Genomic DNA, 15,633 nt, shown 5'->3' on the forward strand with positions numbered 1-15,633 from the left:
CAAAAAACATGCTTTTGAAGTGTGGTCGCTGTTTTAATATATGGAAACGTCCGTTAATTTTGCACAGAGGATGGTCCCACAAACAGCAATGAGATAACGCTCAGATTAGTGTGTCACAAAACTATCATATTTTTCATAAAAGGCTGATGGGTGTGAATGTGGATGGTTCTGTCTGTGTGACTGATTTAATTAGACCAGAGCTGCTTAGACTACAAGATTGGAATTATCAGAAGAGTAGGTGTAAAACAGGCTTTTGAAATGGAAATGGATAAGCTAGGCTGAGGGTTACACAGATAGGGTGTGAATGAAATTTGCATTTTTAGAGAAGTGAAGGGGTTGTTTGATTTTCAAAGGGATAATGTTTACAACTAACAAGATAAGTGAGGCAAAGCAATACAATTATTTTTCCTGAAAGTGCTGACCATAATGGTGACATGAAAGATTTTTATACTATGGGAAAAGTAAATTTCCAAAGGCATGTAGTACAATAGGATTTTACACATTAAAGAGAGAGAAACAGATATAAAGAAGGGTGGAAGGGTATCTGGAGGTGGCTGTGTAAAATCTTGTGAGGTACACCATGTGAAAGAGATTTGGGAAAAAGCCTCCAGCCACTCTGAAGAAGAAGTGATGCTCCAATAACTAAAGTTGCGTCAAAAAGCCTTTGGAATTCCACTGCCGAGTGGGCGCTGTGGTAACCTTGATGGATTGCCTATTTAATTTTAAAATCTATTTTGGATTATTGCCTTAAAGGGGCTTGTAGTTGGGAGTCAGGTTAATTAGGAATTTTGGGATTTGTTATAATTATCAAGTAACTGTAATATTATGTATGTGTTTGAATTCTTTTCTTTTGCTAATAAATGTTTTAATTTAATTTTATAAATCTCTAAAAGTGTTAGTGGACTCATTACTTCTGAGTTCAGTGCACAAGTCTTCTCATAATAAACACAAATTGCAAAACCGTTGTGATAGTGTGGCCACGTTTCCCTTGTGGATTTGTTCCACCTGGCACATACCACCTGCCACATCATCACAAGTGATTTTGATAGGGGAATAAATGCCAAGTCAGGCAAATATTCCACCTCCCATATATGTTGAGAGATAAATTTTGGAATATGTTAAGTATCTCCCGTACCTTGGCAGCCACTCTCTCAAAAGGTCACCATTGATGAGGTCACCAACATCGGATCAGCTGCTCTGCTCAGCCTTCCAAGAACTACAGGTGTTTGACAACAAAGACCTCCGCAAGTCAACAAAAATCTTAATGTACAGAGCAGTTATCACCACACTTGTGTACTGCAGTGAGGCATGGACTGTATATCAGCAACACATAAGAGCGCTAGAGAAATTCCATCAGCAGTGCCTGTGCCGTATCCTCCAGATTTAATGGGAGGACTGTCAACAAACGTTAGTTTCCTTCTTGAAGCCAGCTCCACAAGCATTCAGGAAAATTCCTGCAAAATCAACTACGATGGACTGGACACTGTGCCCAGATGGCTGAAAAGCATCTCCCTCGCCAAGTCCCATCTTCGCAACTCTCAATGGCTAGTGTTCCAGGGGAGGATGAAGAAAACGCTACAAGCTCTTCCTGAAGCGCAGCAACACTGACATTAGTAACTGGGAGAAGCTTGTTACAAATCATTCAAAAATGGCAAAAAACCTATTCATCACACTGCATCATGCCTTGAGTCCAAATGCCTCAATGATGAGGCAGAGTAACGACAGAGGAGGAAAGAAAAAGAACAAAATCCTGCACTCTGCACCCCACTACCTTGTGGGACAGGGCCAAAGATCTGTGGATCGAGAATCAGCCTGTTCATTCACATGAAGACCCATGGCAGAAACTCATGTCCCTGAGTAGACGTCATCCTCAAATTGAGGGACAGCCAACAACGATAACAAAATGCCAGGACACCAGGAAAACTTCCCTGCTCTTTTCCAAGAGCACTGGATCACTGGATCTTTTACGTTCACCCTGAAGAGCATACAGGGCATTAGATTAATGCTAATCTGAAAGACAGCAATTCCAACAGTGCAACACTCCCTCAGCCCTGCACCGTTGTATCTACCTAGAAGATTATGTACTCAAGTCTCAGGAGTGGGACTTGAACCCACAATCCTCTGAATTGGAGTCAAGAGTAGCATCACTGAGCCAAAGCCAACATTATGTTGCTAAAAGTGATAAGCTGTATCAGCCACATGAACAGAAGTAAGGGCAATTCGCAAGAGCAATTAGGGACGGGCAATAATTGCTTGCCTAGGCAGTGACACCCACATCTCAAGAAAAAATTTAAAAAAGCAAAACAAAACGTGCAGTTGTTCCATCATTGTCAAATCCATCCTTCAGCATACATGCAGTGAATTTGGCACTCAAGGAAACAGGCCATATTGTAGAGCCACTTTAATTCAAGATGGAATACAAGATCAAAGCATCAAATAGAAATACCATTTTGTATTTGAAATAAAAATATCATTTCATTATTTCGTATTTCAAATTAATGTAAAGTTGTGAGGGGGACAGCAGGGGGAAGGAGTGGCAGGCAGTATTTCATATTTTAAAAATGTTATGCTCAAAACAGAGTGGTAACTACAACATTGAAAGACTTGAACCCTGGATGTCATCACAACACCTAATAAAAGCATTCACAATTACTATGTTTATTAACAGTAAAAAAGTAGACACTTTGTCATTAGGGGTAAAGTGAAGTCAACTTATTAAAAAGCCTCATCCACCCCAGGTTTTTCTCTTCGCAGAACTATTTCTCAAGAAACAGCGGATCCAGCAGTAAGTAGTATCTTTTTTTAGCATATTCTACTTGGTTCTTTCCCTTCAGTCCTGTAATATTGATTTTTTTCTCCCTCCTATCAGTTCTAGCTCCTAATGATGATTTAAGTGGACCGGCAGGGTAGAAGAATTCATTTGGTCACTATATGTAGCAACATCACCACTGTTCATGAAGAATTCTCTGATCGTTACTTCTAGTGCGATGGTTTCCAAAGTGGGCTATGCGAAGCCCTTGGGGGCTCCCAAAATGTTTCGGGTGTTCGCGGGAAAAATCCCATAATGGTCAACCTGGAAGTATCTTGGTTGGAGTAGTAGCCTGTTACCGTAGATTAGAAGACCATCCCGATTGACAGATTACTTGACCAATGATTGCTGCTGTTCTGAACAGCAGCATTCACTGGCCAATAGAATGCATCTTATATGGCGCCTCATGGCAGGACATTGGTGGTCGGTTGTGCTTCAGAGTTGTTTGCCTTCCCCTTGCAACCTCCCGTCTGAAATCTTGAAGCTAAGGTAAGCTTTAGAGTGCTGATTTTTTAAAACTTTTTTTTTTCCAGTATTGGAGCTGCTTCTGATCCCCGAGAGCCTCGTGGTTCAAAAAGCCTACCAAAATCCATGACATTCGAGAGTCAGAAGCAGCAACTGAATGCACTAGATTGAAGATTTGCAGGATCCGGGAGAGAGGGTTGAAAGTGGAAGCAAATATTGGCAACTGGGAAGAGGTGGGCTCAATGATATTTAACTGACAAGAACCAGCAGCCAGGCCCAGCAAACTTTTAAAAAAAAGAAGCACCCGCTTCAGAAGCTGATACCAGTTATGAAAGTGACATTTTGGAAAAGTGTTGGTATTTTCACAATGCTGGTGTTTTCATTAATATTATCAAATTAATATGTAATGATAAATAATGTAATTATTAATATTGTGCAATAAAGTGTCATTAAGAAAAACAAATGTTATATTTAATATATTAGATCACTGCTTTGATAGTTTATACTCAGGTAAGGGAGAAAATCCCTGGAAACCATTTATTTTTACGAGAGGGTTCATGAGGTTTGACATTTTGATGAAAGAGGTTCAAAGGGATCTTAAAGTTCAGGAATCAATGTTTTAGTGTAAGAGTAAACTTGTTCCTTTAGCTTATGACTTTGATAAGTATAGCGAAGAGAGAAAATATTCATGAACACAAACAATGTTGCTCCTCACAATGACAAAAAAAAACTGTACCAGGGAATGGATGCATAAAAATTCCAACAGGAGCTAGGACTGATATCAAGAAGAGTCATCATTTAAAAATGACAGCACAGTTAATAAAAATGCACTGATTGAAATGAAAGGAAGAAAATGTGTGTTTGTGAATATCAGTAGATAATAACTGATAATTTCTGGTGATAGAAGTTTTATCAGGTTGTCCCAGCTGCATGAAAGTTAAGTATTTTGCCAGATTCAGGCAGGAGGAAGAGGAAATACCATATTATGAAAATGCAAGTTTTTATACAAACAACACACTTAGAAGACTGCAAAATCATGATTTCTGACCTATCCAAGACTAAGTGCTTTATTTTCCTAAAGCCAAACATAATCTTTAGACTAAACACACATATTGAATAAGTAAAATTGACTGAGCAAGAGCACACTGCACAACCTCAATGCACTTGAGTCAAAAGCGAGCTACCTAAAAAAAGATGCAGCAGATCAGAATGTTAAGCATATTTTTATATGGATATGTAATGGACATAGAAAGCATTGCAAACACTTATTTGCAGGCATACTACATTTAATGCTGCTAATTCTGCTTTAATTTACAGAAAATTAACTTAGGACCAAGTCATAAATAACTTCTTAATGCCCTACTTACAGGTGAGAACTGCAAAATAGGAAGTAACACAAAATTCATCCGAGCCAAATGTTCATTGAACTACAAACCACAATGAATGCTTGGCTAAAAACTTGATTTTACAAGTAGGAATACCAAATTTTCCATTCTTTTGAACAGTTCGGCAAATTTTATAACCTGAATTTGCGATTCATGGTCAATACCCACAACAAAAATGTAACAGCTTTTCCCAAATGTTAAGTACAGCATACACAATACATAGTAGAATTACTGTTGCACCATCTGCATTAAATAATGGAACGTCAATATGCTCCAGTCCCATCATTTCATTGCTAGGTTTAAAGGGTTACAGTTATGGAGAAAGATTTGGCGATGGAGCCTTTTCACTGGAGCAGAGCAATTATTTTATAATGGTCATCAAGATTATTAGGGGGTTATGATGGAGTGAACGATGACGGATTGCTTCCATTTGGTTGAAAGGACATGAAAAAGAGAGCACAAGTATAAAGATCACAAAAAGAATTGAGGAGGGAGGAGAAAAATATTTAAAGAGATGGCACTTGAATTCATTATAGTAATTTGGCAGTACTGAACTGAAAACAAGACATTTTTTGTCAAAGCTTTTCACCTTGCACTCATCAGGTCAATTCACAAGAAAATACCAATGTCAGGGGAAACAACATATTTATACTGTATGAGAAGAGAGTGCTGATTGGTTTGCAAGTTGACTCTGATAAGTAGAGGCGTTGCCATGGAGAATGGACCAGTTGATGGTGACTGACAGCTAACTGCCAAGCATTGTTTGAAATTTAAACCAGGCAGCTTGACTCTGATTGGTCAAAACATTGCCTTGGGCAATGAACCAGCAAATGTCTGTCGCTTATTTTATTTAAGTGAAACAGGCGCAATGTGTGTACATATTCTTTCTGTCTGCAAAGAACAGGGCCCCGTGTATTAATATATATATAGCTTTCAGTATACATAAATGCGTCACAGCGTGAGCCTGACTAACAATCTTAAACTGGTTGCCAGCGTAATTCTTAGCACACTGAGCATTACTAAGCAAATGTTGTCCAATCGCGGAATCACATCTAATGTTGGACACTATGTTTTGAGTTTTGCAAGCACGGGCTGGTTGGGTACAGTCCATACCTCGCCCATTGCGAACAGCGGAAGGGACGTGCTGTTTAATATGATCTGCCAGTAGTTGGAACCTACAGCCTACACACCTAGCATCACACTGGCACTAAAATTCATATACCACATTACTCATTTGTATGATAGGCAGGACATCTTTTCAGCTTGACAGCAGCATCCTGTTAGTGGTGAACACCACTCGGGTTGCTGCTGCATAGTAGCAACGTGAAATAGCTACCCTTATGAGTTTGCGCAATATACAGTGTGAAATGATCTGAATGGGTCCAAGGCCATCACTTTCGGATCAGAAAAGTGCCCAGTCTACCTCAGATTACCTTGGAAGGGCAAGGTATCTCAAAAAATTGAGCAACAGGTAAAGCTAGCTATTTCACGCTGCTACTATGCAGTAGCAACATAAGTGGTATTCGCCACCAACAGGATACTGCTGTCAAGCCAAAAAGACGTTCTGCCTATCACACAAATGAGTAATGTGGTATATCAATTTCAGTGCCAGTGTGGTGCTAGGTATGTAGGCCATACCTCCCGAAGATTGGCGGATCATATCAAACAGCATGTCCCTTCTGCTGTTCACAATGGGCAAGATATGGACCCTACTCAACCAGCCCGTGCTTGCAAAACTCAAAACATAGTGTCCAACATTAGATGTGATTCCGTGATTGGACAACATTTGCTAAATAATTCTCAGTGTGCTCAGAATTACGCTGACAACCAATTTAAGATTGTCAGTTGGGCTCAGAGTGTGCCACATTTACATGTACTGGAGGCTACATACATTAATACACAGAGCCCTGTTCTTTAAGACAGAAAGAACATGTACACCTGTTGCGCCTGTATCAACTAAATAAAATAAGCGATAGCCATTCGCTGGTTCATTCCCCAGGGCAATGTCTTGACCAATCAGAGTCAAGCTGCCTGGTTTGCATTTCAAACAATGCTTGGCAGTTAACGGTCAGTCACCATCAACTAGTGCATTCTCCATGACAATGCCTCTACCAATCAGAGTCCACTTGCCAAACAAACAATTAGCACTCTCTTCTCATACAGTATGTTATTTCCCCTGACATCAGTATTTTTTTGTGAATTGTCCTGATGAATGCAAGGCAAAAAGCTTTGACAAAAAAATCTTTTTTTTTCAGCAATACTGAATTCATTACAACAAACAATTGCCGAAGCAGAACCAACCCATAAGTACTATGAGATTTAGGTACTTGCTTGAGAAGTGGAATATTTAATACTCATGGAGCAAACAGGAGAGTGACAGGACATAGATCTTGGAGAAAGAGATCAGCACACACTTGGGCAATATGGTCTACTTCTGTGCTGCATGACTTTATTACAATAAATATATCATAACATCTACTGCACACAACCTTAAAGGTGCAAGATAAATTATTGCCTTTGAGCACTATGCTGTTCAACTTATCAAAGCTCTTTTAACAAGCAAGAGCAGGGGTCACCACTCCACATTACCAACCCCACCCTGCCACCCGAGTCCTGCCAAAGAAGAATTGGCAAATCTCATATGGTGGCATGGACCTAACTTTACATTACAGGAACAGCACATGTTGAAAAACAGTTCTTTCAAAGGAACTTAATAGACATTTACTATAGAGGGGGTCCATTAATACTCAATTCTTGGGATATTTTTGTAATGCTGGAGCAAAGACAGAATCCAAGAGTGATAATAGTGATGTGTGTGACATAATCATAAAACTGTTCTGACACTGATAAAATAGAAATGGCTCATTATCAACGTAATAAGATACTTTAACAATGTATAAGATTGGAAACAGTGATATAGTTGCATTTTTTAAAAAAAAAGTGATTTCAACATCTTTCCTGATTATTTTCCATTAGTATTCATGAAAAATAATGATGCAAACACTTTGTTTTGGGAGGATGTGAAGTGCCCTAATTCTACCATATGCAGGCATCCAGATCAAACTTGAATATTTTTCCTCACCATGCAGTGTATTTATACGTGGAAAGCATTTTTCCAAAAATCTTCATAAAGATAGTTCTGCTTTAAATCAGGAATACTGCTTCAGGTAGGTTCATGGCCCAGGTTAATTTTTTTTGAAGCTTTCAATCCTTCTGAATTTTAGCTAGCTAAATTGTTGTAAACAGTCAAGTTCAATATCAAGAGCAAATCACAGGTTTCATATGAGTCTCAAGAACAAAGAGCTAAAGGTAATTCATATTTCCATCTGCAACAAATGCCACTTGCCGGCATGTCAAGACCAGTGCTAGATGTACTCTATTGTCTGTCCTATTGACAATTCTGGTTTAACTGCTATTTCCAGCATTTCAAAAACATTTCACCTAGTTCAAAGCATCAGTATGGTACAATACCTGTTAATGCAGTAAATACACGGGTCTCAAAACAAATTCATTAAAGCCACAAATAATACTGCATGCTGCGCATTTCATCTTCCAGCAAAGTGATGTCAGTGACAATAAAAACAAAACATATTCTTATTTCTCCAACTGTCCAATGGCAGTAATATATGATAGGAGCTAAATTCAACACTTACAGTTAAAGATTGTTGGAGGTGGATGCTCGGTTACTAGCGGGCAGTTTTCTTCATCACTGTTATCTCCACAATCATTTAGTTGGTTGCAAATCAAGTTTCCAAATTTCAAACATCTGTCATTGGTGCAGTGGAATTTGCACTCTGTAAAAGAGCATGTCATTATTTACTGGCACACATCATTCATTAAAGTATTTAGTCCTCAACTTTCAAGTGTCACTATTGAAAAGAATTACAGAAATTTTCAATTTCAGCATTTTTAAACATTTAAAACTTTGAAGTTTTGCAGTGAAATACTACAAAATAATTTAAATCACAAGTTACTATTGTGATCTTTTCAATAATCAATTACAGTTACGGTAGTTAATACACTTCTGCTCATTTGAAATGCAGTTAGTTATATAGGTAACCACATCAGGAAATTTGTGGGCAGGAAAGTCCAACAAAAAGAAATGACGATGTTCTTCTTTCTCTTTCTTATCTCATAATAAAAGGTGACAAATTTCTTCCACTTTGCATTCAGATCACTCCCTGGTTTATTCACAAATAAACAAAAATCTTATTTATGTGGACAGACACTTAACCTGCCTCACAAATCCCGACCAAGGAGTACTGCTGAGATGTGATGGGGGTCATCAGTGCGCTCCAAGTACCTAATGGAATTTAATTCTGTATTCAAAGACTATAACTGTCATTAAAGCTTACAAGGGCCAGAAATTAAATCAATAACCGGTTAATCTATTCTCAGTCAGCTTGGCTCAGGAAGAAATGTTGGCCAGGATACCTGGCGAACTCCTTGGCGGTCTTTAAATGGTGGTATTAGATCGTTTATGTCCACCTATAGCTTATCAGGCAACATGGGGCTTTGCTTAAATATCTCACGTGGAAGACACCATCTGTTCCATGTGGTGGGTAAAATGGCTTTTGCCTCAATCTTTTGCTCATAAAGGAATGACATGAGAGGTCCTTACTATAGGAAGTCACATTACCCAAAAGGCAACCGTGCACAAAGGCATTTCTCCAAATAGCCACCTTTTCATAAAAAGAAAAAAGCACATTGCATACACTATCATTTGCAGTTGCAGGTTATCCACATACATAGTCTATAAAGAAAGTCATCATATGCGACAGAAAACTGTTCATTTCAGTCTGTCTCACTTTCATCTGTTTCTACAGCAAGTGCTGGTGAGCACAGGAATAGGTGGGTTGAATGATGGAACACATGGCTGGATAGTTGGTGTAGGAGGGAGGGCATCAGGTTTCTGAGGCATTGGGACTGATTCTCGAACAGTGAGACCTGTACAAGATGGACAGGTTACACCATAACAGGATCGGGGCCAATATCCTTACAGGGAGATTTGCTAGTGCTGATTGGGAGGGTTCAAATGAGCTTGGCAGGGGAATGGGAACCTGAGGGGTAGCTCAAACTTGAAGAAAGTAAAACTGATAACAGGAAATAGAAAAGTAGCAAGCAAAATTAGAAGGCAGGCGAAACAAAGGCGTGCATCAACTAGGCTTAAAATGTGGAAAACGCTAAAAACTTAAAGACACTCTACCTAAATGTACACAGTATTCACAACAAAATATATGATTAAAGGCACAAATAGAAGTAAATGGTGACAATCTAATTGCCATTACATAAACATGGCTACAGGATGACCAAGAGGGAACTGAATATTCAAAGGTATTCAATGTTTAGGAAAGACAGGCAAAAAGGAAAAGGGGGTGGTGTTGTGCTGATAATAAGGGATGGGATCAGTATATGAGTAAGGGAGGATCTCAGATTGGAAGAACAAAACGTGGAATTTGTTTGGGTGGAGCTAAGAAACGGCAAGGGACAGCAAACATTGGTAGGAGTTGTTTATAGGCCACCAAACAGTAGTGGTAATGTGGGGCATGGTATTAATCAGGAGATTAGAGAAGCATGTAGCATGGGTAATACAGTAATCATGGGTGACTTCAATCTGCATATGGGCTCAGTAAACTGAATGAGCGCTAATGCTGTGGAGGACAAGTTTCTGGAGAGTGTTAGGGATGGTTTTCTAGAGCAGTATGGTGAGGAACCAACTAGAGAACGGGCTATTTTAGATGTAGTACTATGTGTCAAGAAAGGGCTAACTAATCATCTTGTTGCAAAAGAACCTTTAGGGCTGAATGACCATAATATGATAGAATTTTACATTATATTTGAAAGCGAAGTAGTTCAATCTAAAGCCAGAGTGTTAAATTTGAACAAAGGAAGTTATGAAGGTATGAGGGGCACATTGGCTAAGGTAGATTGGGAAAATACATTAAAATGTATGATGGTACACTGGCAATGATAGTCTTTAAAGAATTATTAAATACTTTACAGCAATTATACATTCCTTCAAGGCACAAAAACCCAAAAGGAAAAGTCAGTCAACCATGGCTAACAAAGGAAGTTAAGGATTGTATTAGATTCAAACAAAAAGCTTTCAAAGTTGCCAGAAATAGTAGTAAATCTGAGGATTGGGAGGAATTTAGAATACAGCAAAGGAGGACCAAGAAACTGATAAAGAAAGGGAGGGTAGATAGTATGACACAGCTGATGGTAAAGGCTGGGTTGCTCAAATCCCAGAGGGAAACTTGAAACAACTGTCATAACCCATTATTGCAATTTGTATGTTTCAAGATGCAGGCCTTGAATTCAGTAGTAATAAGACCACTGAGTCTCAAGAGGTTTTTATAAAAATAAATTAAACATTTATTAATACAAGAAAAATTGTAACACATACATATGTCTACAAAATTACTTTTATAATAACTACAAAAATCCCCTGATTAATCGGACTCCCAGTTACACCCATTAAGGCAACAGTAAAACTCAGATTTAAAAAGACCCCAAGCAAAGCACATTTGAATTTACAAATTCAAAATGAGGTTCCTTGCAAGTTGGTTCCTTGCAGACATAGTTGGAGGTATACAGGTTGGTTAGATCTTAAATGTCTCTGCCTTACACACAATCTCCTTTCTCCTTTACACATATCTTTCTCTTTGAATGTAAATTTTCCATTTTATTACTAGGTTTTTAATTTTACATCTTCTAACAATAACATCCTTTGATTCCACCAATTTTATTAGCAAACTGAAAAAATAAACACATTGCTTAGCATCTTCTAGCTAGGTGCAAAATTTTACCCACAGTCTTGAATGGTTTATTCAACAAATGCAAAAGTACCCCCTTGACACCTATGTTTCTAAACTTCCCCATGCTTATCTAATTACCATTTCAAACCCACTTATTTCTATACATAAAAGCCTCTAGACCAGCTGGCTTTAATCCAATTAAGACACAGACACATAGGCACAGACACCACTAAACTCTATTTTTAAAAATAATTTCCAATAACATTATAGACATTAATCTCTTCATGACAACCCCTTCCTTATCGAAAAATGAACCGGCATAATTCTAAAAACCAGCTTCATATTTAATAACCCATTTTACACTATCTCCTATACTTAACTATATATTTACACTACCAGCTGCATACATTGACATAATATATATAGTCAAATCCTTGGTGTCAGCAGAAATCATTCCAGTTCAATGTCCAGGTTTTAAAATATCCAATCTTCCCTTTAAGCTTCAAACTCTTGATAACACATTTACAAACAGATTCTCTCGTCCAGTGATATGTATTATCTGGATTTCAGTCCTTTTTGTTGACAATTCTTAATTTCCAATTTAACAGGCACTTTAGTTGCTGTCATATTGACCATTACTGAAGTTGATATATCAGCAATGTTACTTGGATCAGTTATTTTGTTCAACTGGACCGCAATTCAGCAAAGAGTTTTTATTCACAGGAACAACTTTGGAGCTGTGATACTCCATACCACACATCTTTCCCTTCATTTTCTCCAGTTTGCACTGAAGTTCAAGAATCTCATTACTCTTTCTCAACAAAGTTCTAACAGTTCATCAGTTTTGGTTTTTAATTCTGCATTCAACCAATTATTCTGATTTACCAATAATTCCTTTTCTTCTTCAAGGCATTTTCCACGATTTTTCATGGAGACTACTGATGCTTGAAGTTCATCAAGCTTTAACTGAAGATTGACCTTTGTTAAATTTACTTCTACTAACATTTAGACATTTTAAGCCCTCAGTCAAGTGTTTTACTTTCTGTGACTGATTCTCAATTGTTCTCACCAATTCTCTTCTTTCATTAGCAAACTATGCATTTACGCATAAAAGTTGGTTTTCTACGTTAATTAGGTTTTCCTTCAATTGTTTGTTATCGGCAATGTGTTTCATTTTTGGCCACAGTAGTTTTAGATCAGCATGATCAACTGCCTGCTGCAATACAATCATTGCCACATTACTGTCTCCATTAGCCAAATCATTACACAGAATAAAATCCACCCCTTCAATAGGTGATTTAGGAATAATTCCTACCGTAACAATTCCGTTTATAAAGCGACTTTGTAAGTTGATTTTACACAAAGAAACAGGTTCATAAATTCCATTAATAACCCTTATTAATACTTTTTCTTTCATAAAACTATCCAGAACACAAATTGTATCATCAGCCACCATCAATGACTGAACTGCCCAAGTATCGCTCAAGGTAAGGGAACACTTCTCTCTCCTAAATAAAACATCCAGAATAGCCTGACTTCCTTCACCAGTAATCAAAGAAGAATTCTTTGGACAATCCTGAACCATATCCCCCTTCCAGTAGGTCATGAGGGAACACGTTTCACCTGTGCTACTGCTACAGTTTTAAGAACCATTTCCTTTTCTGATGCAACTTTTCCTGAGGATTCTTTAGGCGTTCCTAGTCCCGCAATAGTTATACCATTTAAATTCTAGCAATTTGCCCGAACATGACCCACCTTGTTACTTAAGCCTCCGAGTGTCGCTACCACCCTCAACCCCCTCTTTTTTGGTCTGGTGAGGAATTTTCTGGAATTGCCAACTGTCCCTTCTCTTCCCTGGCTACTTGCCTTCCTTTGACCTTCCCACCTTCTATCCTTCACGGGTTTGTGGGGATGATGAAAAAAGGGTTTAGATCTATGGACCAGCTTAAAATCGTCAGCCTCTGCCTGTCTAGCTGTTTTAACTCTCTGGTCTTCAACATGGGTTCTTACGACAAGAGGAAGTGAATCTTTAAATTCTTCCAAAAGAATTATTTCCCTAAGTGCTTCATATGTTGTCTCTACTTTTAATGCCTGTATCCAACAGTCAAAATTACTTTGCTTTACACTCTCAAATTTAATATAGGTCTGCCCAGGCTGTTTTCTTATATTCCAAAATTTTTGCCTGTATGCCTCAGGGACCAACTCATATGCACTAGGAATGGCCTTTTTCACTGCATCATACTCCACAGAAACTTCTGAAAGTGAATTATAAACCCCATGAGCTCTACCCACCAACCTACTCTGTAAGAGCAATGTCCAGATTTCTTTTGGTCAGCTTAGCCACCTACTCAAACAGAATAAAAAATGCCTCTACATCCCTTTCCTCAAACTTTGGAAGGGCTTGCACAAATTTAAACATCTCTCCACTAGGCTTTGGGTTGAAGGCTTTTTCATCATCAGAACCTTCCTCAGCATCTGAGGCCTCTTTTTTAAGGTCCAGCCTTTTAAACCGGTATTCCCTTTCTCGTTCCTCCTCTCTCTCCTTTGCCTCTCTTTTTTTATCCTTCTCCCTTGCCTGAAATTCCAGTTACAGCTACCTAAATGCTCTTTCTTATTGCTTTTTGTCCCTTTATCTTTCCTTTTCTTTTTCTTCCATCTCCAATTCAAGTTTTTTCATTTGCAACTGAATCTTAGCTAATTCAATTGACTCAGCCCATGGAGAACATGGTCTCTCTGTTATCCCTTCCAGTTTCAAATGCTGCGCTATTACCTCAACTATGTCCACTTTCCTTGCCCCTTCAGGGAATCCTAACTCCAGTTTATCCGCCATTTCCATCAGCTTACTCGGTTAATTTTTGTGAAACAATCGTGGTTACATTTTCCATCTGCAAAAAAGCCATAGCAACCTCCAAAGCCATTTCGAATTCCAACCCATATCATATACTTCACAGCAACTCCAATTCCTACGTACAGTATCTCTGTGCCTCCATGTACTCGTTGAAAGGATGCACAGATCCCACCAATGTTCCAATCCCACCAGAGATCCCACCGTATAATGATAAATCCGGAACCAATTATTATTCCCCATCCAATCACCCGCTGCCCACGTTTCAAAATCCTGGACGAGCCCCCACTTTATGATCCCAGCTGAGGTTACTATTGGACAAGCCTGATCCCAGGATGGAACCCAGCTTGATAGATCCTGACATTTATTTTTTGTTTAGATATGTGGAGGGTGGCTACTGAACAGAGTCACAGGAATTAGCTGATAAACTTTTAACAAAAGAATAAAACATTTATTAAACAAGAAAAGATGAACTTTAATACAATACCCCTTCACCCACTCCAATACCTTTACAGATATGTTCAGATTTGTAAGGAAACACAAGTTACAAAAGTTATTTTATGTTCCCAGTAAGTACACAATTCTTGTAAACCAATAGGCTTTCTGTGGTCAGGCACACCACACTCTGAAACCAAGTGACAGATGTCACCCCAAACAGACGCTATGAATCTTTTATCAACTCCCTCCAGATGTTTGTCATACCGCAAGTCAACCGATCTCACTGAACTCCGTCTTTCACATGAGGGTTTCCAGTTTCCAATCTCCACTCTCGAAGAACCCGCTTTGGGAACTTCACCCAAGCAACGCTTTCTCTCAGATGCCTTCCGCAAGGGTCCACCTCCAGGGTTGCAAACTCCCCTTCTGATGCTCCTCTCCCGTGGATCACTGTATTCAAGCTTCCTTCCATGCACTCTCTCTCACTGACTCAGCCTTCAACGGTATACCACTGCTTCACATGCCCATAGCAAAGAGTTACAGACCTTCAGCTGTCTCCCTTGGACCTTCTGCCTATATCACTTTAAATCTGCTTCCTGCAGCTTTCTCCCTTTAAGCTTGAAGCTTGCTGCCTTCCTCTCTGCTCCTTACTGTCACTTCCACAGAACTGGACCTTTTCCAGACTCTTGTCCTCCTTTGACTAGAAGGTCCTCTTGGGACCCTTCCTTTCTGTCTCACTCCTTGGCCTTGGGACCTTTCGGTCCTATTGGGAAATCTGCTTTCACTGCAGTTTCCTCTCCCAGTATCCAGTCTTTCTGGAATCCAGTTTTGGAATTGCTACTTGTCCCTCTGCCATCCAGTATCTCTGGCAGCTGCTTCCAAATGAACTCAAACCGTTTTCTTTTTAGTTTTTTTCTGTCTGTGCATGTGGGTGAG

The 15,633-nt window shown here is 38.9% G+C and overlaps 1 protein-coding gene across 3 annotated transcripts in view; it reads right to left on the reverse strand.

Annotated features, from left to right (window-relative positions):
- ldlrad4a (low density lipoprotein receptor class A domain containing 4a) overlaps positions 1 to 15,633 on the reverse strand; it is a 457,749-nt gene that overhangs the window by 285,697 nt on the left and 156,419 nt on the right. For all 3 annotated transcript variants that reach the window (XM_078541086.1, XM_078541082.1, XM_078541084.1), the window contains one exon: positions 8,313 to 8,453. Coding sequence is in view for 2 of the 3 variants with exons in the window: in XM_078541082.1 (XP_078397208.1) it covers positions 8,313 to 8,453 (141 nt within the window). In the remaining variant the exon portion in view is untranslated. The remainder of the gene's footprint in view (positions 1 to 8,312; positions 8,454 to 15,633) is intronic.

Source organism: Cetorhinus maximus, chromosome 4 (genome assembly GCF_964194155.1).
Source record: "Cetorhinus maximus chromosome 4, sCetMax3.hap1.1, whole genome shotgun sequence".
Taxonomy (NCBI): Eukaryota; Metazoa; Chordata; class Chondrichthyes; order Lamniformes; family Cetorhinidae; genus Cetorhinus; species Cetorhinus maximus.